The following is a 23,459-nucleotide window of genomic DNA, read 5'->3' as shown; positions in this document are numbered from 1 at the left end:
TGACTCCAAAAAAATGTCTAGCCAAATAACGCTACCTGGCCTTCCTTTGACCCAGACAGTTAGTCTGGTCTAGGAAAATGGCTCTACCTCCCTGCACCACTTGCTGCGGTCACTTCTGTTAGAATAAATGAACAATGGAGCCTTAACCACAAGGGCCACACTGTTCGGCAAGGCTATGGTGGAGAGCCAAGTCAGGATCTCCTGGTAATGTAACACCTGAGGAAAAAAAAAAGGCAACCCCCTCCTAAAAGTGCCCTATTATATGTATTTAAAATATTTTAGCTTCATTTTACCAGACTTTAAAATAAAGCAAAGCACAACATGCAATAAGCAGTAGCAACCAATCAAAAGGCACTGTTTACTTCTCCTATTCTCATTAAGTGAAAGTTGATTAGTTGCCACTGGCTACTGTCCTTTGCGCATCACCCTTGCTCCTTGTGCATGTTTAATAAATGACCTTGTATATGTTTATCTGATTTAACAGGGTTTAATCCATGACTATGGAGGATAAATTAATTTACGATCTGGTTTGCTCCCCACATTTCTGATAAATAACTCTAGATCAAGGAGTAATAAGTGACTAACCTGGAGTGCTAACTCCCTGGGTGCTCGCCAGGGTCCTCCGCCTGGCATTTAGCCGTTTAATGTAGTCATAGTAACAGGACATCTGAATTTACTGCATAATGTACACAGTGTGAACACAGAGCAAAGAAAGTCTTTATAGCTTGTCATACATTATTAAAAAAAAAAAAATATTCCTAATATATATCCTGGCATAGTGATTTTGGCACGGAGGACCTAAAGGCAAACCTGTCTCAAGGAGGTATAGTTCACGTATAAAAAATAAAAGAATGATAAAAAATAAAGGCACCTGTCAAGGAGAATTTTTTTTTTTACGTTTCTCAAGTGCAGATTGAGAAACAAGGCATCGAATACTGGACAATATTCAGCACCATTACATTTCGCCAGGAAATTACTGTGCTACATACAGCAAAGCAAAAATGTCTATTGATATAAGATGTCCTTAGCCTCGAATATGGAAGTCATCAGGCACTGCACAAAAGTTTAAAATGCTTTAGCTACAAATTCCATTCAAATGCATTGAATTAACTTGCTTAGTAGTGTTGGCTCCTTCTGTAAAGTAATTAATTCTACAGTGTGTGTTCCAGAGTCTAGTTGCAGACAGACACACATAGATGTGCATTGGAAAAGCAGGTGAGTTTCTATAACAGAAGAAGAGGAGTCAAACAATAATGTAGGGTGTCACTGAACTTAAGATGGCATCTACCTGCTTTACCATGCATTTAACTGGAATACTACATTACAAGGGTTTCCTCACCCATATACAGAATCAATTTGCTTTCAGTTAAATTATCTCTGCAAACAGGTTCAAGCAATAGAGTCTCATGCTGAATTCCTTCCATTTTTTTAGAGTGTGAATCCCTATGAAATAAAGCAGCCAATCATTGCATATAGTCTAGACTCACACTATTCGGAGTACATAAGGTAACGCACACTCATAGGTATGAAAGGTCTATATAGTTTCTTTCATACTAAACAGTCCATAGATGTGAGCCAGCCCCTTAGGGAAGAATGGCATTTCTACTTGCATGGGTCTTGCTGCATTAAAACTGACAAGTGTTAAAAGGGCTCCTAAGAAAAGGTAAGCTTTGACAGCTGCACCATAGAAGAGGTTGCCAGAAATGGATACTGTTTCCAGAGACAATGTAACCTTAATGGGGATCTCCAGGATCTTGTAAAACTTACCCAAAACTTTGGAACCCACTCTTTTTAATAACACAGAAAGATCACCTTTCTGCAACCACGCTGACACAAAAGCTGTGCCCTTATGTCAATGATTTTAAATCTAATCCGCATATTTAAAGTAATCTGGGTCATAAAGGGGAAAAAAAAAAAAAAATGAAACCCACCTCATTCTTCTGCTGCTCAGTAAAAAGCCTTGCTAATTCAGCACTTGGGGCCTAAATAGTCAATCAATAGGCCTCAACTTTATCACACGGTGATAGGTGTGCTAGAGTGTGCAATTATCCCAGGCATTTTCAGCAACTGGTGGCAGCAGCAGTAATAAAGGCAAGTAAAGGGACACATGGTGTGCATTTATAGTGCAGGGATGGGTTTAGTTTCATTATGAAAAGTTTAATTTTAATCGAATCTGTCACAAAGCAAATTACATGTATGAGAGGCCTTGGATGCAAGCTGCCATTATCTAACTCCCGGATTGAATTTTTGCTCCAGAGGAGTGGTGTTTTAAAATAAGTTCAGCAGTCCTGGAGTGAATATAATGCCTAAGAGGAAGAATGGCACTTACAGTCTAAAAGTAGCACAAGGGGTCAGCACATTCTGTACAAATGTGAACAAGACCCACATGGATAAGAGACTTTCTACTGCTTTTACTATAGTGCTAAGAAGAATAGATTTTACTTGACATCAAGGATGTTGCAGACCATTTGTTTTTTTTATAAACACTAAAGTGAACAAAGCACATTGTTGAGCACACGATTGGACTGTTGAGCACACGATTGGACTGTGTATTATGCTATGGCTGTCCTCACTTTTAACCAGACATCCAAAGTTTTGCAATGGATGATGGCACACTCTGCAACAGTTTTGGCCTTTCTAAGATACAGGTGGCCTATTTTAATATTCCTCATTCACACTTGAGCATAGCAAATGTTCGATTTTTTAAGCTTTTTTTTGCCCTAAGAACAAAGTGCCATACAGGAGCTTCTGCAATGCAGAATTGTGCCTTTGTGGCCCCATAGACTTATGAGAGCACCTGAAAAATGCACATAATCTACAATTTTGCACATTTTCACACTCTTATTGAAGTTAATGGGCCAAAAACAACTCATTCTGTTTCAAAAGTAGCTCATTTACCTTTCAGGGCTTTAGGCATTCAGCGGGATCCTGAACATTTAAATGTGAATAGGGAAAAAGCATAGGATTTGGCTTATTGGAACTGTCAAACATTTTGGAGATAATTTTCATGTGAATAGGCACCTTATGAATACGTACATGTGTTTGCCTGTGACAGGTTCTTGTTAAATCCCTATTTGATGGAACCCTCAAAAGCTTTATTGTATCCAAGTTTGATGCAACTTTTTTTGTTTTCCAGCAGGTGGAGATGCTAGGTGAAAAATAGATTTATGGCTTGTGGTCCCAGAGAAACTGGGGCTGTGCTGATATATAGATGAATGGAGTGGGTGGATTATATATACATATAATAAGAAACAGAAAGCCCCATTTAGTAAACTGTCTGAAACTGGGAGGAGACACTCTTAAAGCAGAGGCATAGGTCACAGACTAGTATACAGAAATACATAGTATCACTGCTCAGCCAAGTTTAAAAACACACACACAGTTTATAACATTACCTGTTCACTGCTAGAGATGCCCCTAGCCAAGCAGGAGTTGAAGAGATGTTTAAATACTTCATGGGTAAAGAATCAAAAAACTATTTAAATATTCCTAGGAACTACACAGTTTTATTGTACACCCTGCGGTCGGCATGTTTCAAGCCTCGGAGATCTCAGACTTGCTGAGCGCAATGGCGAGCTCCAGGTCTTCCTGCTCCTGCTGCTTTAGTCTCTGCAGCCGCTCTTGCTCCTCCCGCTGGCTTTCCCTCTTCGCCCATTCGATCATATCGTCCTCAGACTGGTACTGCAGATTTCAAGAAAGACATGCACTGGCTAAGCAAGTCACAAAAACATGAAACAGAGAATTGAGGAAACATCCACCTAACAGCAGAAAATGGTTTTCCTTCAGGAGCGCCATGCTTCCTATATGCAAACTAACACAAATACAAAAAAAAAAAAAAAATAACGAAGTAAAAAAAAAAAAAAAAAAAATGTTCGACATAGCAGTTGTGGTTTCTTGCATTCTCTATGCTGCTCTAATAAAATTAGTCTTGAAGAAGAATTCCGGGCATTGTTTACATAGTTACATTAGTCTAGTTTGGACCAATGTAAATAGCATATACCATACCTGTGAGAGGCCTCTAGAAGCTGGAAATCACTGTAGTAGAAATTGCTACTTCAGGGATCTCCACTTGCTTCTGGGCCCTGTGCCGAGCGTCTACCCTGCTGCATTATGAACACAGGAGGTTGGTAGTGCAGCATAAGCATTCTCTACTTGGACAAGGAGGAGAGCATAATGTCACCTCTCTCCACTTCGCCTAATCAGAGAATGCTTTGCATTTATTGAGAAAATGTAAAGCATTCTCTGAATGGTGCCTGTGCCAAGTGGCCAAACTCCTAATATTCACAATGCAGCAGGGCTTGGGAAGAGACCTGGAAGCTATTGGAGATCGCTGGAGTAGCTGTGCCTATTACAGTGATTTCCAGCTTCTAGAGGGAGCCAACAGGTATCATATATGCATAGTTACATTGGTCCAAGGTGGACCAATGTAACTATGTAAAAAAAATGCCATACTATGAATTATTCTTTAAAGGATACCTGTATTGAATAAATATTGTAGGCTAATAATGACTTATCCTTATGAAAATGTTAAGTTCCTGGCTGTCAATCTCATTCAATAACTTCCATATTTTTAGCCAATGGCTTGTGCCAACCATGACAAAGGAGTTATAACTTCAATCAGACTTTACATACTACACACCTGGTCCAGATTAGTAACTGAAAGCACTAGAACTTTAGTGTCCAGGTATTTGTAAAAGGCCATTATTGGCAGCTCCTATGGGTTTTTTTTTTTAAGAAAACCTGTACTAAGATCTATAAAGGCTTCAATTTTTTTACGTCTTTCTAAGAATACCAGTGGGAGGGTGGTCTCTGGCTTCTATATGGCCTCTATATTTTCTGACTCACAGACCTGGAACAAGCACACAGATTACAAAGTCAGAACAGCTAAACTGCTTCATTGTCCCTGGCCTAGACAATCCCTCAAAGTGCTGAACTACTAAAACCGGATAGCCAAGCAGTTCACATTTTCTACAGGAAAGGTTAGCAATGGCAGCTTCCATATTTCTTTTACTGTAGGTTACCTTGAAGGCGGCGTACGCAAGTGTACAATCCTTCAAGTTTGTTTCCATAATTGTCTTACTAGAGAGGTTTGGACGGCTCCAAAACAGTTCCAGAAGAAGTGTCTTTTAAGAATGCCAAGAGACCATCACAATAAAATGACATAAGAAATTAGGACCTGACAAAATAAAAAAAGGGATACAAAATTCCTGCCCCCTGTGTCTGATTTTTCAGATATTGCTTAATAGCAGTGGTCATCCATTTCACATTTGTGAATCAAACATGCAGATGCTCGACCTCTGTGTATTACAATGCCCAACCACTTTCAATAGGTACCTTAAAGCTGAACTCCAGGCGGATATTAAAAAATAAATAAATATCACAACTAAGCTCAGATTCACACTAAAACCCACAAGTGAATCACACAGGAACCACACCGCAATCCTGTGCAATTCACAGGTGGTTCAGTGCAGTGCGACTTGAGCCATTCATTCTGAATGGGCTCAAATCACACCAAAGAAGGGCAGGCACCTTTTTAGGAGTAGCACCGCAATTGCATTGTATGGTTGTTTTGTACTCTGTGATCCGATGCAGCCAAACTGCACTGCATTTGTGATCCTTTTGGAGTATCGTTAACTTTGTATTGACACCCGCAGCAGATCACAAACACAGTGCGATTGCAATGTGATGCGGGACATGAGGAGGGATCACTGCGTTTCCCCGCGCCACATGTGTGAACCTAGGCTTAATACAGCTCTGTATATATTAATAAATTACTGTTTTTCTTAAAGTAATTAGTTTAACTTGACTTAGTATCAGCTTATTGTGATCATTGTACAGCAGAACTTAGGCAGGGGGAGGGATCTAGCATGTTGAGAGCAGAAGAAAGCCGAGAGATCAGCTAATCAGGCTGCTACTACTTCTTTCAGTTTAGGGCAGGAAGGAGACTTGTAAACAAAACTGCTATACCAGACAGGAGCTTGCTCTGTGGAAGAGCTGTGTAAATCTCAAGACTAGATGGACAGAAATGCAAATCATTTGGAGGCTAAAACAGCTCCCATACATGTATTTCATCTATGAATTGAATTTTTGGATTGCTTGGCGTTCAGCTTTAAACTGATTGCTTGTTAGAGACCAAACCTTCAGTGCAATTGCAACTTTTGTTTGGTTCATCCTGGTTCCATGAGCCATTAAAGGATTAGTTCATCTTCACCAAAAAACTGTATATGAAGATAAGGGTCGTCTGTAGATAAGAACAAACAATGCAGCTGTAACTAAAGTTGAATAATGCTCTTGTTATGGGTGTAGGCCATTTACGTACTTCATGAAGCCTTACTAGAATACTCCCAGGACGTCGCCAGGACGTTCATCTTAGGAGCCTCAAATAATGAGCTCAGAGCTACTGCATTAGGGGAGAGAAAGAACATGTGAGGGGGGTCTAAATCAGAGAAAGAGCTCACTGTTGTGATGGTGGGGAGTAGTAACAACTAGGCAAGCAACATCCTAGTTATATCCTGGGAGTATTCTGGCCAGGCTTCATTAAGTACGCAAATAGCCAACAAACTCCAGTCTACGAAGGGTCTAGAGCAGCCATTCCAAACTAGGCTTCCTCCAGAAGTTGTTAGAGCCGTGGAAGACTGACCTCCCATGGTTAACATTCTGCATCAATCTTCACTTGGTGGAGTCAGTGGCATGCCACAATGATCGTTTTAGATGTCTGTAGGGTGGCAGTTTTTTCACAGTGTAAAGAAGGCATTACTCCACTGATGACAGATTTTAATTTTATGATTTTTTCTGATATGAATTTTGTGGTCATAACATTTTTTTCAATTTGGAACGCTAGTGTTAAAAGAGAACCACCATACTTAGGCAAGCCATATTAATTTATTATATGTAGAACTTATTGATATTGTTAACATACCATAAGATCTATATACACTATATTACCAAAGGTATTGGGGCCGCCTGCCTTTCCATGCACATTCATTTTAATGGCCTCCCAGTCTTAGTCTGCGTGGTTCAATATTGAGTTGGCCCACCCTTTGCAGCTATAACCGCTTCAACTCTTCTGTGAAGGCTGTCTACAAGGTTTAGAAGTGTGTCTACGGGAATGTTTGACTATTTTTCCAGAAGCAAATTTGTGAGGTCAGGCACTGATGGAGAGAGGGCCTGGCTCGCAGTCTCTGCTCTAATTCATTCCATCGGTGTTATATCGGGTTGAGGTCAGGTCTCTGGGCAGGCCAGTCAAGTTTCTCCACCCCAAACTTGCTCAATCATGTCTTTATGGACTTTGTTTTGTGCATTTAGGTCCATAAAGTTCTTAGGGAAAGGGAGGTAGTCAGTATTGGTGACTAGTTACCTATTGTGACACTGTTCCTACTGTTCCTTTTATGTTGGGGGTGGAAAAGGACTCATTTTGTGTGCAGTTTTACTGTTAATTATGTTTTTCTTAAAATGGGAGTAGTTTTATTGAAGCACTTTCATTGTGACTTGTTGCAATGACAAAGTATGTATTTAACCATCTTATCTATCAATATTTTTGGTAATATTGTGTATAATTATTTAGCAGGGGTTTCCTGAGACTGGTAAATTATTGTAAGGGTTTCTTTGGTCTTACCCTGACTAGCATACCGCACTACTGACTTCTTTAGTGACTTCTTTAACTTCGACTTTAAAAATCCATCATAAATATATTAAGCAAATGCCTTTTACTTTTATCTTCTCTGTGTTTTAAAGCCCTCATTTTACAGAACAAACAGTGTGGGCCTGTAACAGGAAATTAAGCCGATAGTAAAAATTGTGACAATGCTTAGGTTCTAGAAACAATTCAGTTACACCGGTGAAAACGGCTTCTTTCAAATGTTGTTATAACAAGTCCTCAGCTTTGTGGAACCTTCAGCTCCCATAAGTAAAAGAAGAAAAAATAAATCCAAATGGTACAATGTAAATTTACTAGCGATCCCTATCCTGGAAGTAGTTTTGGACTACCAGGTTTCAAACAGGTAAAGTGTTAATAAACTCACATGCTAAAAAACTATCATCATATTGCCACACGTTTTTGCAGTGCCTCCTATTACTAGCATTGTTTCTAAGCAGCCACCACTGAGTGAGAGCTCCAGCTGCTTTGTTTCCCTACACACACAGGTGGCACAGACAAGCTGTTGCTAAAAAGGACCTTTAATCCACCCAACTCCTATGCTTCACAGTTTAAATAAAGTTTTATTAGGAAAAAAAAAAAGAAGTTGTCATCATTTGAACCAGTCCAGTCCAAGCAGACCTTTAACTGGATCTTTACGCCAGAGTGCAGGATACACTTCCCAATAAAATGAGCATTGTGATTGGCTGTCACTATGGTAACATGACCAGGAAGAACCTCCTGCCAGCTCCCAATCACAACTAAAAACTGAGCTGTCTGACAGTTCGATCACTGTGCTGGGAGCGCACTCTCTGCACAGAAGCCTTGGTTGCTATGGACATTTGTGTGGCTTGTGGGCGTTAAAGCTCACCCTCTTTGGTGATGCACATACAGTGCACAGCATAAATGAGTACAACCTAACAGTTGTCAGAAAACGTACTTTCCTTTTAAAATCAACATTTTCTATGGGACACTAGACTACAAAATACTCCCACAAATGCAGGCCATTGATTGATACCAAGATATATTAATTTGCACACACAAAAAAGTATTTTTCCTAACAAATTCATTCAAGACACGTTGCAAAAATGAATACACCCCAATGAATGTCTTCGGAGCAAAGCTAAATTTTAGACAACAAAATCCAAAATAACAAGAATTAAACTACAAGTGAGTCTAATTATTCATTAAACAGGTGTCCAGTAGCCCATTTCATGCTGTCAGCAATGGCACCACATGGAAGAGAAATGTCTGAGAAAGAAAATGTATTTACACAAGATGACGGCTACAAGAAGATCAGCAAAGCTTTACTTATCAGTCAGAATAGTGAAGCAAGTGTGATACAAACATTTAACAAAGATGGAACTGCAACCATCTCACAGAGATGTCCAGTCCATCCACGGACGTTAACACCTCGACAGGAGCATCTTCTGATGAGAAAGGTTGTAGAAAATCTCCATGCAAGTTCACTACAGTTAGCTAAAGAAGTAGAAAGCCAAACTGGGGTGATTGTTTCCCGTGACATAAAACGGCTGCAGAGGAATGGCATGCATGGGTTTTGTCCACAAAGGAAGCCTCTTCTAAAGACCGTGCACAAAAAAGCCAGCCTAGAATTTGCCAGGGCCCATGCTGAAAAAGAAGTAGACTACCAGGACTCTGGAGTAATTAGACCAAGATAAATGTTTATGGAATTGATGGCTTCAAAACTCATTATGAATTATGAAGATAGAAGTTGAGCATCATTCTCCAGCCAGCATCCATGCTTAAAAAGGTCGTTCTTGAAGAATGGAAAAAGATAGATGTTGCAATATGTAGCCAACTTGTTCATTCCATGCCTAGAAGACTTGGTGCTGTCCTTACAAATCATAGAGGTCATACAAAATACCAGATGTAGTAGTTTTTGTTGTGGGGTGTATTCATTTTTGCATCAATTTGGGTAAAACTGAAGATTTTGTAATCCAAGTTATATTATTAACCTTACTTTCATGTAATGAGCTAAACAAATGTTCTATAAAACACAGTTTTGTCAAAATATTGGAAATGTTTCTTGTATTCATTGGGAGAGTGATTCAAATCTTACTTTTCAAAAGGGGTGTACTCATTTATGCTGAGCACTGTATGTGTTACGTGGTCCACAATAGGGTATGTAAAAAACAAAACTCCTGTGTCTTTTCTTTTGGTCCTCTACTGCAGTAATATGACAGACACTGATAATGTTTTTGATTCAATGGTAAATTAAGTAGGTCAAGAAGTACATTTAGGTTTTTCTACAATAATAACCTAAAACGAAAATGTTATTTCTTTGGGATTGGGTCGGTAAAAAAAAAAAAAAAATTGGAGGTGGACATACTGTATGTTTTAACCCCTTCCTGCCCAGCCTATTGTAAAATGATGGCTGGACAGGAGCACTGTTGTTCTGGGAGGACATCATATTACGTCCTCCCAAAATCGGACCGTGCACCTGCGCGATCTGTCACCTGCCATGTGCACCGGACACTACCTTTGACAGATCACTGTACCGGCTCGCTCACATTACAGTTGTACACGATGAAAGTCTTTGTTACATGCCTTTCATTGTGCACAATTGTGATGAGCTCTGTGATTGGTCACAGTCATCACATAGTAGACAGGGCCAATCACAGCTCTTCACAATAGTAAACACTGAAAGAGTAGTTGTCATTCAGAAAAAATGGTTGCTCAAAACTGTAAATATGCAATCAGTCTGCTAAAAAAAATAAAATAAAAAAAATCCTTAGCACCTCCCTAGTGTAGTACAGTGTTAGGGTGGTAACTCTGTAATACTCTGGTCGCTGTATGTAAAAAAAAAAAAATTGCAAAAAAAAAAAAATGTAACAATTAAAAATTTAAATTATTAAATTTTTAAACATACCGATACCAGCCAGTGTGCCTGATCACCGCCACACCAGTCGCATGATGACGCTGTACTGCACTGGTGACAGTATGTAAAAAAATAGCGAAAAGACCTTTTTGAATTTTTTCCTTTTCCAAAAAATTGTGACAAAAAAATTAAAACTTAAAAAAAACTTGCCATACCCCTTACTAAATTCCTCTGACTTTATACTTTCCAAAAAGGGGTAATTTGAGGGAATATTTGTACTGTCTTGGCATTTTTGGGCCTCAAGAATTGAGATAAGTTGTCCATTCATAAGGATTGATTGATTTTCAGATATATACAATAGTTGGTGGATTCTAGAACTTTCCTACAGACTAAATAAACATTGATTTGGGTTATTTTCACCAACGAAATGTAGCAGTATACGTTCTTTCTTGATGAAGAAACATTTGCAAATTTTGTAACAAACTTTTTTTTTTATTTTTGAGTCTTATTTTGAAAAAAAAAAAAAAAAATGTAAAACCCAGCCGTAAATTATTACCACTGAAAGAGAGCTATTTGTGTAAAAAAAAAAAAAGACAAAATTTCATATGGGTACATTGTTGCATGACTGTGCAATTGTTATACAAAGTGTGACAACACAGAAAGCTGAAAGTTGGCCTGGGTAGGAAGGGGATAAAATCGGCCAGTATTGAAGTGGTTAATAGTTTTTAAAAAGTATGAATAGAGTAGGGAAGGATTAGAAACCCTGCTAGATTTGTATTGCTGTCCAGGGCTCTGTTAAAGAGATTTACCCTCTCCAACAGCAACACAAGAATTAAAGTGTTTTGCTCTTATGGGTAGTAATCAGATTTTTATATCTATGTACCTGTTGCAGATTTTGCATCACTTCCTGGCTTGGGAAACTGCTGCCAGCACGGCTGGAAGTGAGAGTTCGGCCTATTACACACCACAGCTTGAAAAAGCTCAGTACACGGTTTGTTTTTACTAATCTAAAGTGCAACCCACTGCTCAGAATGTGTCTGAACACACAGGCATGTAAACAAGTGTTGCGTATTTTTAAGTAAAAAAAAAAAAAAAAAATATGCTTTCCCGGTCAGCATTTTGCGCTGGTACGCGCATATGAACACAAAAATTATTGATTTTTGCCTAGGAATGTATTGTGCGTGTGAATAAACGTGAAACAAATGCCTGAAATGATGTTTAAAAAAGCTCAATCGTCAGCACTGTGTGCAAGAGGCCTAAATCACTCTGACGGAGCCCCAAAAATAAGTAAGTACATACAACAGGAAAAACCCTCTGGAGGGGACTTTTAAGGGCAATGAGTAGACAAAAATATAAATTTCAAAAAAGTATAAGAAAATATAGGGAAAGAGAAAAAAAAAAAAGGGAACAATTTCTCAAAAATATGAAGTTTAATGCATGAAACATGTAAAAGAGATCACATGGATCCAGAGGAACCTCCGGATTGGTTAAAACAAAATGATGCGGTTACACAATGTCATACACAACACCTGACAAAAGAAAAGAGCATATTGTGAAAAACATAGATAGCTAAGACCTAACGCGTTTTGAAAATGGTGAGGTCAAATTCTTCCTCAGGGGTCTTACATGAGCATGGCTATGTACAGATGTCTAGAAAAAGAATGATGAAATAATATCATTATATCAGAATGATCATAAATATACAGTGCCTTGCGAAAGTATTTGGCCCCCTTGAACTTTGCGACCTTTTGCCACATTTCAGGCTTCAAACAAAAAGATATAAAACTGTAATTTTTTGTGAAGAATCAACAAGTGGGACACAATCATGAAGTGGAATGAAATTTATTGGATATTTCAAACCTTTTTAACAAATAAAAAACTGAAAAATTGGGCAAGCAAAATTATTCAGCCCCCTTAAGTTAATACTTTGTAGCGCCACCTTTTGCTGCGATTACAGCTGTAAGTCGCTTGGGGTATGTCTCTATCAGTTTTGCACATCGAGAGACTGAAATTTTTGCCCATTCCTCCTTGCAAAACAGCTCGAGCTCAGTGAGGTTGGATGGAGAGCGTTTGTGAACAGCAGTTTTCAGTTCTTTCCACAGATTCTCGATTGGATTCAGGTCTGGACTTTGACTTGGCCATTCTAACACCTGGATATGTTTATTTGTGAACCATTCTATTGTAGATTTTGCTTTATGTTTTGGATCATTGTCTTGTTGGAAGACAAATCTCCATCCCAGTCTCAGGTCTTTTGCAGACTCCATCAGGTTTTCTTCCAGAATGGTCCTGTATTTGGCTCCATCCATCTTCCCATCAATTTTAACCATCCTCCCTGTCCCTGCTGAAGAAAAGCAGGCCCAAACCATGATGCTGCCACCACCATGTTTGACAGTGGAGATGGTGTGTTCAGGGTGATGAGCTGTGTTGCTTTTATGCCAAACATAACATTTGCATTGTTGCCAAAAAGTTTGATTTTGGTTTCATCTGACCAGAGTACCTTCTTCCACGTTTGGTGTGTCTCCCAGGTGGCTTGTGGCAAACTTTAAACGATACTTTTTATGGATATCTTTAAGAAATGGCTTTCTTCTTGCCACTCTTCCATAAAGGCCAGATTTGTGCAGTATACGACTGATTGTTGTCCTATGGACAGAGTCTCCAACCTCAGCTGTAGATCTCTGCAGTTCATCCAGAGTGATCATGGGCCTCTTGGCTGCATCTCTGTTCAGTCTTCTCCTTGTGTGAGCTGAAAGTTTAGAGGGACGGCCAGGTCTTCATAGATTTGTAGTGGTCCGATACTCCTTCCATTTCAATATTATCGCTTGCACAGTGCTCCTTGGGATGTTTAAAGCTTGGGAAATCTTTTTGTATCCAAATCCGGCTTTAAACTTCTCCACAACAGTATCTCGGACCTGCCTGGTGTGTTCCTTGTTCTTCATGGTGCTCTCTACGCTTTAAACGGACCTCTGAGACTATCACAGTGCTGGTGCATTTATACGGAGACTTGATTACACACAGGTGGATTCTATTTATCATCATTAGTCATTTAGGTCAACATTGGATCATTCAGAGATCCTCACTGAACTTCTGGAGAGTTTGCTGCACTGAAAGTAAAGGGGCTGAATAATTTTGCACGCCCAATTTTTCAGTTTTTTATTTGTTAAAGTTTGAAATATCCAATAAATTTCGTTCCACTTCATGATTGTGTCCCACTTATTGTTGATTCTTCACAAAAAAATACAGTTTTATAGCTATATGTTTGAAGCCTGAAATGTGGCAAAAGGTTGCAAAGTTCAAGGGGGCCGAATACTTTCACAAGGCACTGTATATCACAGCAAGTTAACATAATCGACTACAGAAAGAAAATTAATATAGTTTCTTACACACCTACAATCACAGATGCTCTGGTGTTTTGGAATGAAGCAACCACATGTTTAAAAGAATCAAGCCAGACTATTTCATATAGGGCTGAAAACAGTTAGTACCAGAGCGGGCCACTGGCCAAGATCCTGAGCACCCCCAGCGTCCACAAGGGGCATGAGTAAGAGACCTCCACTTGTCACAAGCTTGTCATTCCAAAACACCAGGGCATCTGTGATTGTAGGTGTGTAAGAAATGATATTCATTTTCTTTCTGTAGTCTATTATGTTAACTTGTTGTGATTTATAGTTATGATCATTCTGATATAATGATGGTTCCTCTGTATCCATGTGATCTCTTTTACATGTTTCATGCATTAAACTTAATATTTTTGAGAAAGGTTTCCCCTTTTTTTCCTCTTCCCCTTTATTTTTTTATACTTTTTTGAAATTTTTATTTTGTCTACTCATTGCCCTTAAAAGTCCCCTCCAGAGGGTTTTCCTGTTGTATGTATTGATTCTGGGATGCGGGCATACTAATCTCTATTTGGCTCCAGTGTAAGGCAATTAAAAATCAGTAAGTGCCCATCAGTAGTTCTAATCCTTCCCCATAGGATTCAAAACTGGAAAATCGTTTTTGGCTTGACAAACTTTAAAAGTATGGAAATCTGGATTTTTGCAGATTAATACTAACCAAGCAGGAATGCAGCATCGGTTTGATGCTGCATCTGTCCCCCGCCAACTAGAAGACTGAAAACGGAGCGATCAAACACCAGCTCTCTGCTCTGTATTTCGCAAACATTACTTTTCCATGATCCAGCATTTTGCAGCCTATTAAAATGAATGGGCTGTCAAAACACACTGCCAGATACATTGCACGGGAATCCATGCGATCCTGGTGTAAACTGGTCCTTATAAGAGAAATCTTCCATCCTCTGCCGCATCAGGGACTATCAGCAACTGTGCCTGTGACTCATCAAAAAGGCCGATCACGCCCACCCGTTTCCCCCTAATGCTCTGTTAATAGCACCTGTACTATAGGCTTTAAGAGTGCAAAGCAATCCGTGACTGGACGACAGGTGGATAAATGAAAGGTCCGTCCCTCCGATCACAGAACACTTTGCATTCTGGTAACCTATAGTACAGCTTTAAAGTGGTTCTAAAGGCATTCTCCGCATTTAGGTAAAAAAAAAAAACCTTTCAAAGCGTTCCTCCACCACCACCCCCCCCCCCCCAATTACCCAAGCTTGATCTCGATCCAACGATGTGCTTGTCTGCAGCCACTGTTCTCCCCTCTCTCTCTTCCCACAAGATACTCAGCAGCAGCAGGAGCCATTGTCTCTTTTCTCGATCCAACACTGTGCTCGTCTGCAGCAGCTCTTCTCCCCTCTCTTTCTCACAGGAAACTCAGCAGCCATTGTCTCCTGCTGCTGTCAATCAAATCCTGTGAGGAGGAAGTGGGGGGGGGGGGGGCAGGGCCAAGCCATGCATTGTCTTTAGACACACACAGCCAGTCTGTGCAGATGGAATGGACAATGGCAGTGGGGACCCAGGAATAGGAGGTTCGGGGCTGCTCTGTGCACAACCATTGCACAGAGCAGGTAAGAATGACATGTTTGTTATTTAAAAAAAAATAATAATAATCCTTTACAATCACTTTAAAATCTGTAAGGCCATCATGAAATGGATCTTTGCGAGTGGGTTTGTAGTTTTATTAAACTGTATGTAAACAAGCTTTTCTTATTGCCTCCTTTTAGTTGCCAAGTATACAATTGAAAGCATTTTGTTACATCTGTTTGATATTTGGAAAAAATATCTGCCGATCCTGCCAAAAAATCTTGTGACACGATAATATTCTGTGCTCTCTGCCTGTGCTGCATGGTTATCAGATGTATAGTTCTGAACAGTACAGGACTGCACCCATCTATATTATGTACAAAGAGACAGATGCAGTTCCATAAAGTCATGTGCTGTTTCTTTACAGAAGGTCTTGAAGTGTGTTACTGGCAGAGTCGTCATGGGAAAATAAATGAAAATAAAACAAATGCATCTACCACAACCAAGGACTGCTAAGCTGTAATATAGTAATGATTATATATATATATATATATTTATTTAGGTTTTTATGTGCTTAAATTTATTAAAGAAAAACCTCTTCTTTGAAGCTACCTCTTGATTGGCTGCTAATGATCCTCTGAAGATTTCAACGCTAAAGTTAAAAATTGAAGCGGTCTTCCTTCCGCAGCTTCTCCCCACCCATTGCTTTCAATGCATTTGGATTTTTGTACAATTTTTTGGCACTGGACTAAAGGCAAGTGCTGTATACAAATCAATAATTTATGGCTCCTAGGACTGAATCAGGACCTAGGACAGATGTTCGGAGCAATGATTTGTTCTTATAAAAAGGTACATGTACACTGTAAGCATCAGGACAAAAATCAGACAAGCTTCCAACAAACCACATATTTTGCTGCACAAAATCAAAAGTTTCTGCACTGTGTTGAGTTGTAACATCACAGAACAGACCTAAAGTATAACTAGACGAAAAAACTTTTTTTTCAGTTTTGGAAAGAGTAGAGTGAGATTAGAACCCCTGTGAGTTTTGGAGATTCACCCTCTCTTTGTCCTGTTTACCATTATCATTGGAAGGGAAAGTAAAAAAAAAATCTCAATTTTTGGGTTGTCCCCAGAAATGTAATGGAGGGGAAATCTTTGATTGGGGACGCTAGTTCTGGGGACCCCGAAGGAATTCCCTTAATTTGTAGGAATTTCCTCTCATTTCCTGTTTGGCTATGGGACAGGAATTGAAGGGAAATCTCTGCAATGGGACACAGATGGTGAGAAAATATCTGACAGGTGTTATAACTCTCCCTTTTTCTATCAAAAATGAAAAAAAAAAAATAATTTGACTGTAGTTCTACTTTAATATCGGTAATGCTTGTTCTTTTTTGCACAAAAGCAGAAAGAGACTGATCTAAACAAAAATCACAATGGTCTGTTTAGCAAAAGGTGACTTCTATCCCACGCTTCTGGTGGCAGTCCCAATCTAATTTATATTGAGCCAGCAGGAAGTACACCTGGTATTTGAAAAGGAAAAATCATCAAAATGTTCCTTTAACATCTTAAGTTCTTGATTACAGCTTAATTCCAGGCAGATATAATTATTCATCTCTTTCTTCAATAATACATTATTTTTTGTTAAATGAAAACAGTGTAAAAGCACCTAAATGCGATTTGGTATTAAGTCTCTTGCAGTCCTTGTGCTGCAGAGCTCATAATGGCAATGGTATCACAGCACAAATCGCCAATCAGTTGTACTACAGTGCTCATGTGCTAACAAAGAGCAAACTGATAGGAAGAGAAAGCAAGGATAAGTAAATTAGTTTCCTGCTTTCCCTGCCCAGTCAGAGGGTGGGAGAGGAATAAGACCTGTAAGTGTTATGTAAGTGCAGCAAAGAAAAAACAGGTCTTTAAGCTGAGTGGCAGAGCTGGTAAAATTTCAGGACTGGATAGACAAAAAGAGAACTAATTTTGCTGGTAATACGGATACCATATATGTTTTTTATAAGTGTATTTTCCAGTCTGCCTGGAATCTAGTTTTAGGCAATCAAAGAAATGTAATCAAAATTCCCCAAAAAAGTGTTCATGTGACTTGAGCAATGATTACGATAGCATGTTTGGAGCATAGTAAATATTGTGCAGCACAAAGTGACATACAAGATAGCTCGCCTGGAGCATTGCTATTCAGTGAAAGGTTAATAATCACTCAAAAGATATGAAAAAAAGAAGCAATCATCAACAAAAAGAAATAATTGACATGTTTTACTTCAAATCAGTTAAAAGAACGGTACAAGTAGTGTCCAAGGCACAATAAAAACAGCACAGGATTTATAATACAGGGGAGCCACATAATGCCGGCCCTCACTGGGCGGTTTCGGGATGAGAGGTTCATGCCTGCCTCTTGGCTCAGTTTGTACTTACAGTGTTAAAGCTACTGAGGCTGCTGGAATCGTCTCCCACTTTGCAAGCAGTGAACGGATCAGATTCCACCTGTTTGGGGAAGCTGAGATTGAACTGCTGAAAGGGATCTCCATGCTTGAACAAGTCCTCTGGCCTGGAGGGAGGCCGCTGGCCTGAAATAAAGAATATCACACAAATTCTTAACATTACAGCTTATTGGTAACCAAGTCTTAAACTAAAAATATCAATATCGAACACCTGGACAAATACCAAATGTTTCTAAGATGTCTATCAAAAAAAGCTGCAAGGGAACAACTATGACTTAAAATACATGAACTGAAAATAAAATGCATAGATTTTAATACAGCACATACACCTACAGGTGGCAGTGTTGTCCCAATGTTACAGAGGAAATGTTACATAAAATAAACTTTGCAAGATCCATGCAGACTATCCTCTTCCATCAGGCTCTACACAACTTACACACTGAAACCAAAGACATTTTTGAGCAACTTTAAGCCGACCAGAGAGGGATCGAAAATCATCCAGTTCAGCAGGAACCGGCCGAATTTCGATCCGCTGATTGTACGGAAGTGGATCCATTGATCGACTTCAGTACAACCAGCCTATTGTTTAATTTTGCCCGATAACTGCCAGTGGCTATAGCCACCAACAGTGATCATTGTATTCTGCTGGCTGGGAAGGCTTCCCACGCTCCCCACCGGCAGAGCACAATAGTGCTGCAGGAGGGATTCCCCCATCATTGACTGGTTCCAGCTACGTAGGGATTTCTTCAACAAGGAAAGCTGCGCTAAGCTGCTCACTGCCGAGTGGACCCGGAAGCTGCTGCATAGCCGATCAGCCTATGATCCAGCTCCCATCACTGCTGACATCCAGCCACTTCCCAGTGTTACTCTGCCCGTGACTGGCCTCCTGCCTGCCAATCTCTACAGTCCTACAAGAGGCTGCTTAATGAAGACATGCACACTTCTTACAACTAAAGAGAGTAAGTGCGAAATTTTTACTTTTAATTTCTGCCACTTGCTTATACAGTCAGCATTTCCATGGAGGTATATGTGGTATATGTCAAGTAACATCCACATGAATGGCAGGACCAAAGGTTTCCTGGCAGAACATTGCCCAAAGCATCACAATGCCTTCTTTGGCTTGTCTTCTGACCATACTGCATCCTGGTGCCATCTCTTCCCTAGGTAAGTGAGGCACAAGCACCCAGCCATCCACATGATGTAAAAGAAAACATGATGCATCATACCAGGCCCTCTTCTTCCATTGTTCCGTGGACCAGTTCTGATGCTCATGTACCCATTGTAGGCGCCTTTGGCTGTGGACACAGGACAGCATAGGCACCGTGACCGGTCTGCAGCTATGCAGCTTCACACACAGCAAACTGCGATGCCCATATTTCTGCTTTCAACACCTCAACTTTAGAGACAACATGCTTATTTGCTGCCTAATATATCCCACTGACTTTCCGATGTCATTGTGACAAGATAATCAGCGCTATTCACTTAACCTGTACATGGTCATAAAGTTCAGGTTCACTAGTAGTAAATATAATATATATTAAATGCGGACCATTACAGGATATTGAAACCATGGACCTTTCAAAAGACTTACGGTAATCTGCAAACAGATTATGGTCATTTAACAAGGGTGCACGTCATCTGTGACACAAGGGGGCGTGTTCTCCCGATGACGTCATCTGGCGGCCACGCCCCTAATGGCTATATAATAAGCTGCAGAGACCAGAGGCCGGCATAATCGCTGGAGACGTCGTCGGAGGAGGACCGGAGGAAGAAGAACAGCCGACAGCCGACAGCAAAAGAGCAGAAGACCGGAGAGGAGAAGACAAGAAGATTTGACAGCAGAAGGGCGGACAGCAGAAGACCCTCGGAGAGGAGAAGACAGCAGAAGACCCCCGGAGAGGAGAAGACAAGAAGGGCGGACAGCAAAAGAGCAGAAGATCCTCGGAGAGAAGACAGCAGAAGACCCCCGGAGAGGAGAAGACAAGAAGGGCGGACAGCAAAAGAGCAGAAGACCCTCGGAGAGGAGAAGACAGCAGAAGACCCCCGGAGAGGACAAGAGCCGGATGAAGATTTTTAATAAATTTTCCAAAACGTCTCCTGTCGTTATTTCCATACACTGCATTTAATGGGGTGAATGAGTAGGGGTACAGTGTACCCCATACCCATAGGGAGGGGGTCCGGGATCTGGGGGGCCCCCTTGTTAAAGGGGGCTTCCAGATTCCGATGAGCCCCCTGCCCGCAGACCTCCACAACCACCGGCCAGGGTTGTGGGGATGAGGCCCTTGTCCTCATCAACATGGGGGCAAGGTGCTTTGAGGTGCGGGGTGCAGAGCCCCCCCTGCCCCAAAGCACCCACACCCCCCCATGTTGAGGGCGTGTGGCCAGGTATGATCCAGGGGGGGTGGGGCCGCTCGCTCGTCCCCTCCCCTTTCCTGGCATGCCGGACTGCATGCTCGGATAAGGGTTTGGTATGGATTTTGGGGGGGACCCCACGCCGTTTTTTCGGCGTGGGGCTACCCTCAAATTCCATACCAGACCCGAAGGGCCTGGTTTGGAACCCTGGGGGGGAACCCCACGCCGTTTTTTCCCCCATTTTGGCGTGGAGTTCCCCCTCAAGATTCTCACAGTGCAGGTCGCACTGCAAGTCGGATCACCCTGATCCGACCTGCGGTGTGACTTCCATTCAAATCAATAGGCTCCCGTAGGGAACCATTGATTTTGAATGGAGGAAGAAAAATGCTGCTAACAGCTACTGTGGCCAAACGTGCAATAACGTTAGTAGAAAAAGCTACTGAAAGCACGTTTTTACAGCTGCTGTTTCCCGGCGTTATGTAAACAGCTTTGGAGCACGTTTTTATGACGCCCTGTGTGCATGGAGCCTTAGAGTGCCTGAGCACAGAACTGGGCAGATCATTTTAGACTATTTTTAGGCTATGTACGGGGTACAATAAACGCACATATATATGTCTGCCATAACGAAGTACATATGTGCGGAGTTGGACCCGGCTAATCACAATATCAGAGTGGCCATCTACCTAGGTTCCTATTAGAACAATGCTGACAATCATGTGTAGGATGTGGGTCATGTACCTGGAGGAGGGGGGCATGGCCGAGTGGGAGTTCCAGTCTTCGGTGGCAGTGCAGGAGGGGTCTCTGTCTGTAGAGATTCTGATTCCAAAGTGCTCTTGTTGTTTAGGGTCTCTTTTTCTTTAAGGGGTAAGGTGCCATCTGCAGAGTCTGAGTCATTGTTCTGCTTAAAAACAAAAAAGTCCAAAACATGGTTAAAGTGCACATGTAGTCCCAGAGAAACAATATGCTATATAGAAGAAAATAAAAATTCCCCAATCTGGTATCCTGAGGGAAAAAAAAAAGGACTTAAGTACTGGAGCAGGCGTGCAACTCCTCCCTAGCTCCCAAAATGCAGTGTTTTGTGCCTGGGAGGCCAGTTGCTAGGCTTGAACATGGTCATACTAGGGTTATGCCAATCTTATGCAAATACAGACTACAGGTCGTCAGCATTTACATACGAATTTCGGGAGCAGGGGGTGGTATTAAAATGTATAAAGTAGCAGGCATTTTATTGTGCCTGCATTTAGTGTCACTGTTTTCTCTCTAATACAGGGTCACTTTACATCATTTATGAGGTGAGAAATTATGCTATTATGGTAAATTATCTTTTCACTCACACGTTTATTTTTTAATACGCTATATGGCCCAAATTTTGTGGACACCAAATTATCACACCCATAAGAGCTTGTTGGATATCCCATCCCAAAACCATGGACATTACTATTTAAAAGCCCCCCCGGAATGATGTCCCCATAATTTTGACCAAATATAAACACACACACACAAAATATGTTTCCAGGTACGCTACCTTAGAAAGTGTGCTGAAATCAGCAAATCCGCTGCCAAAAGACTCATTTCCAAAAAATGAGGCAAATGGGTCATCACTCCCTAGAAAAGCAGATAGAGGAGGTTACACTGGTGTTACAATACAAACTACAGGATTATGAGACCGACACAACCAGTAATAAAGACCTTCAAATATCACTTAACAGCCATTAAAAATAATTTTGAAAAAAAATATATCACTTACCAGACTGACTGGCTGCTTGGACAAAAGTTCCTCCGGGAGCAAACGGGTCATTGCTCTTCAGAGCCTCTGTCTGGGACAAAAAAAAAAAAGAAGAAGAAGAATGTAAATGAATGTCAAGACGTTCGTAAAAATTAAAAAAATAAAAGGAAAAAAAGATATTAACACAATCTTTTGATCGAGGATGTAACAATGTGGAGGATTCTCTGACACCCACAGTTACCACAGTAACAAACAGTAAGACCTCTATTCCACTTGTGCTTAAACAGTATACTGGGAGGGCAACCAGTGACATAGGGGTATGAATGTCAAAATGTAGGAAAAACCTAACTATAAATATTTTTAAAAATGTTCCCTAACTATCCTGCCTAACCTGTATAAAAAAAAGATCTGTGTACTTGACCTATTTTCAATTTGCTCCAGTCCATTCATGTGTGTAGGAGGAAGGGAGTGGGAACATTTTTAGGAATAAAGGAGAAGGTCATCTTTTAAAATGGAATTTTTGTACACAGCACTCCATAGATCATACCTACTGGGTTATATTGCCTCCTTCAGGAGTAGGGCTAGGCAGAACAAAAAACACCTGGCTATGCCCATGGGCCGTCCTCAGCTGGTATATAACCCCCCTACCTGCGCTAGGTAATCAGTTTAGTAGTAAGCAGTATTAGAAGTATCAAAACTCCATATAGGGGTGGGTGCTGTGTCCGTCGAACTCAGAGAAATGCATTCTACGGTAAGTACAAAAATCCCATTTTCTCTTTTGTTCATCGATGGACACAGCGCTCCATAAATCATAACTTCTGGCACGTCTAAAAGCAGTGCCTAAAGGATAATAAGGGGTGGGGAAAATAACCAAAGGCTAAACATAAGTGCCCTTAACCAGGACACAAGAGCCTTAAACTGGTCACAGGAGCCCTGTCTGAAAAATAAAAGTTTAAAAAAAAACACCCCTCGAGAGGAAACAACCCCTCTTAGACAGCAGCTTGCAAACTTTGAAGCCAAAAGAAGCACCCGCAGATGCCAAATTACCTACTTTGAAGAATTTTGTGAACTAATGCACCAACGACCAAGTGGTCGCCTTACAAACATGAGAACTGACGCATGATGACGGAAGGCCAAAGAAGTACTCAGCACCTGAGTAGAATGCCCTGTGACAGGGAAAGGAGGAACCTGACCTTTAATAGAATAAGCCTGAGTTACCGTCTGTCTGATCTATCTGGAAATGGTAGCTGAAGAAACGGCAAACCCTTTCCTCGGTCCGTCCGTAACCACAAAAAGCGAGTCTGACCTCCAAAAGGACTCTGTAGCTGCCATATACACCCGAATCGCTTGAACAACATCCAAGGTATGCAAAGCAAATTCCTTGGGATGAGCCAACTTGGGGCACAGGGAAGGCAACACAATGTCCTCATCAAATGGAAGTCAGAGACAACTTTGGGCAGAAATAATGGACAGGGACGAAGAACCACTTTATCCATATGGACCACCAAATAGGGACAGCGACAGAATAATGCCACTAACTCTGAAA

The 23,459-nt window shown here is 40.8% G+C and overlaps 1 protein-coding gene across 1 annotated transcript in view; it reads right to left on the bottom strand.

The window, feature by feature from the left end:
* Nucleotides 1-3,249: 3,249 nt before the first annotated feature.
* EPS15 (epidermal growth factor receptor pathway substrate 15) overlaps nt 3,250-23,459 on the bottom strand; it is a 207,165-nt gene continuing 186,955 nt past the window's right edge. The window contains exons 22-26 of the mRNA XM_082265510.1: nt 21,935-22,000; nt 21,713-21,792; nt 20,926-21,088; nt 17,810-17,961; nt 3,250-3,681 (exon numbers count right to left, since the gene is read on the bottom strand). Coding sequence (XP_082121636.1) covers nt 3,535-3,681; nt 17,810-17,961; nt 20,926-21,088; nt 21,713-21,792; nt 21,935-22,000 — 608 coding nt within the window. The 3' untranslated portion in view covers nt 3,250-3,534. The remainder of the gene's footprint in view (nt 3,682-17,809; nt 17,962-20,925; nt 21,089-21,712; nt 21,793-21,934; nt 22,001-23,459) is intronic.

The sequence above is a fragment of the Pelophylax lessonae genome, assembly GCF_965119305.1.
Source record: "Pelophylax lessonae genome assembly, chromosome: 8".
Lineage (NCBI taxonomy): Eukaryota > Metazoa > Chordata > Amphibia > Anura > Ranidae > Pelophylax > Pelophylax lessonae.
Note: the sequence above shows the minus strand (reverse complement) of the source record. Positions and strands in the feature narration are given on the sequence as shown.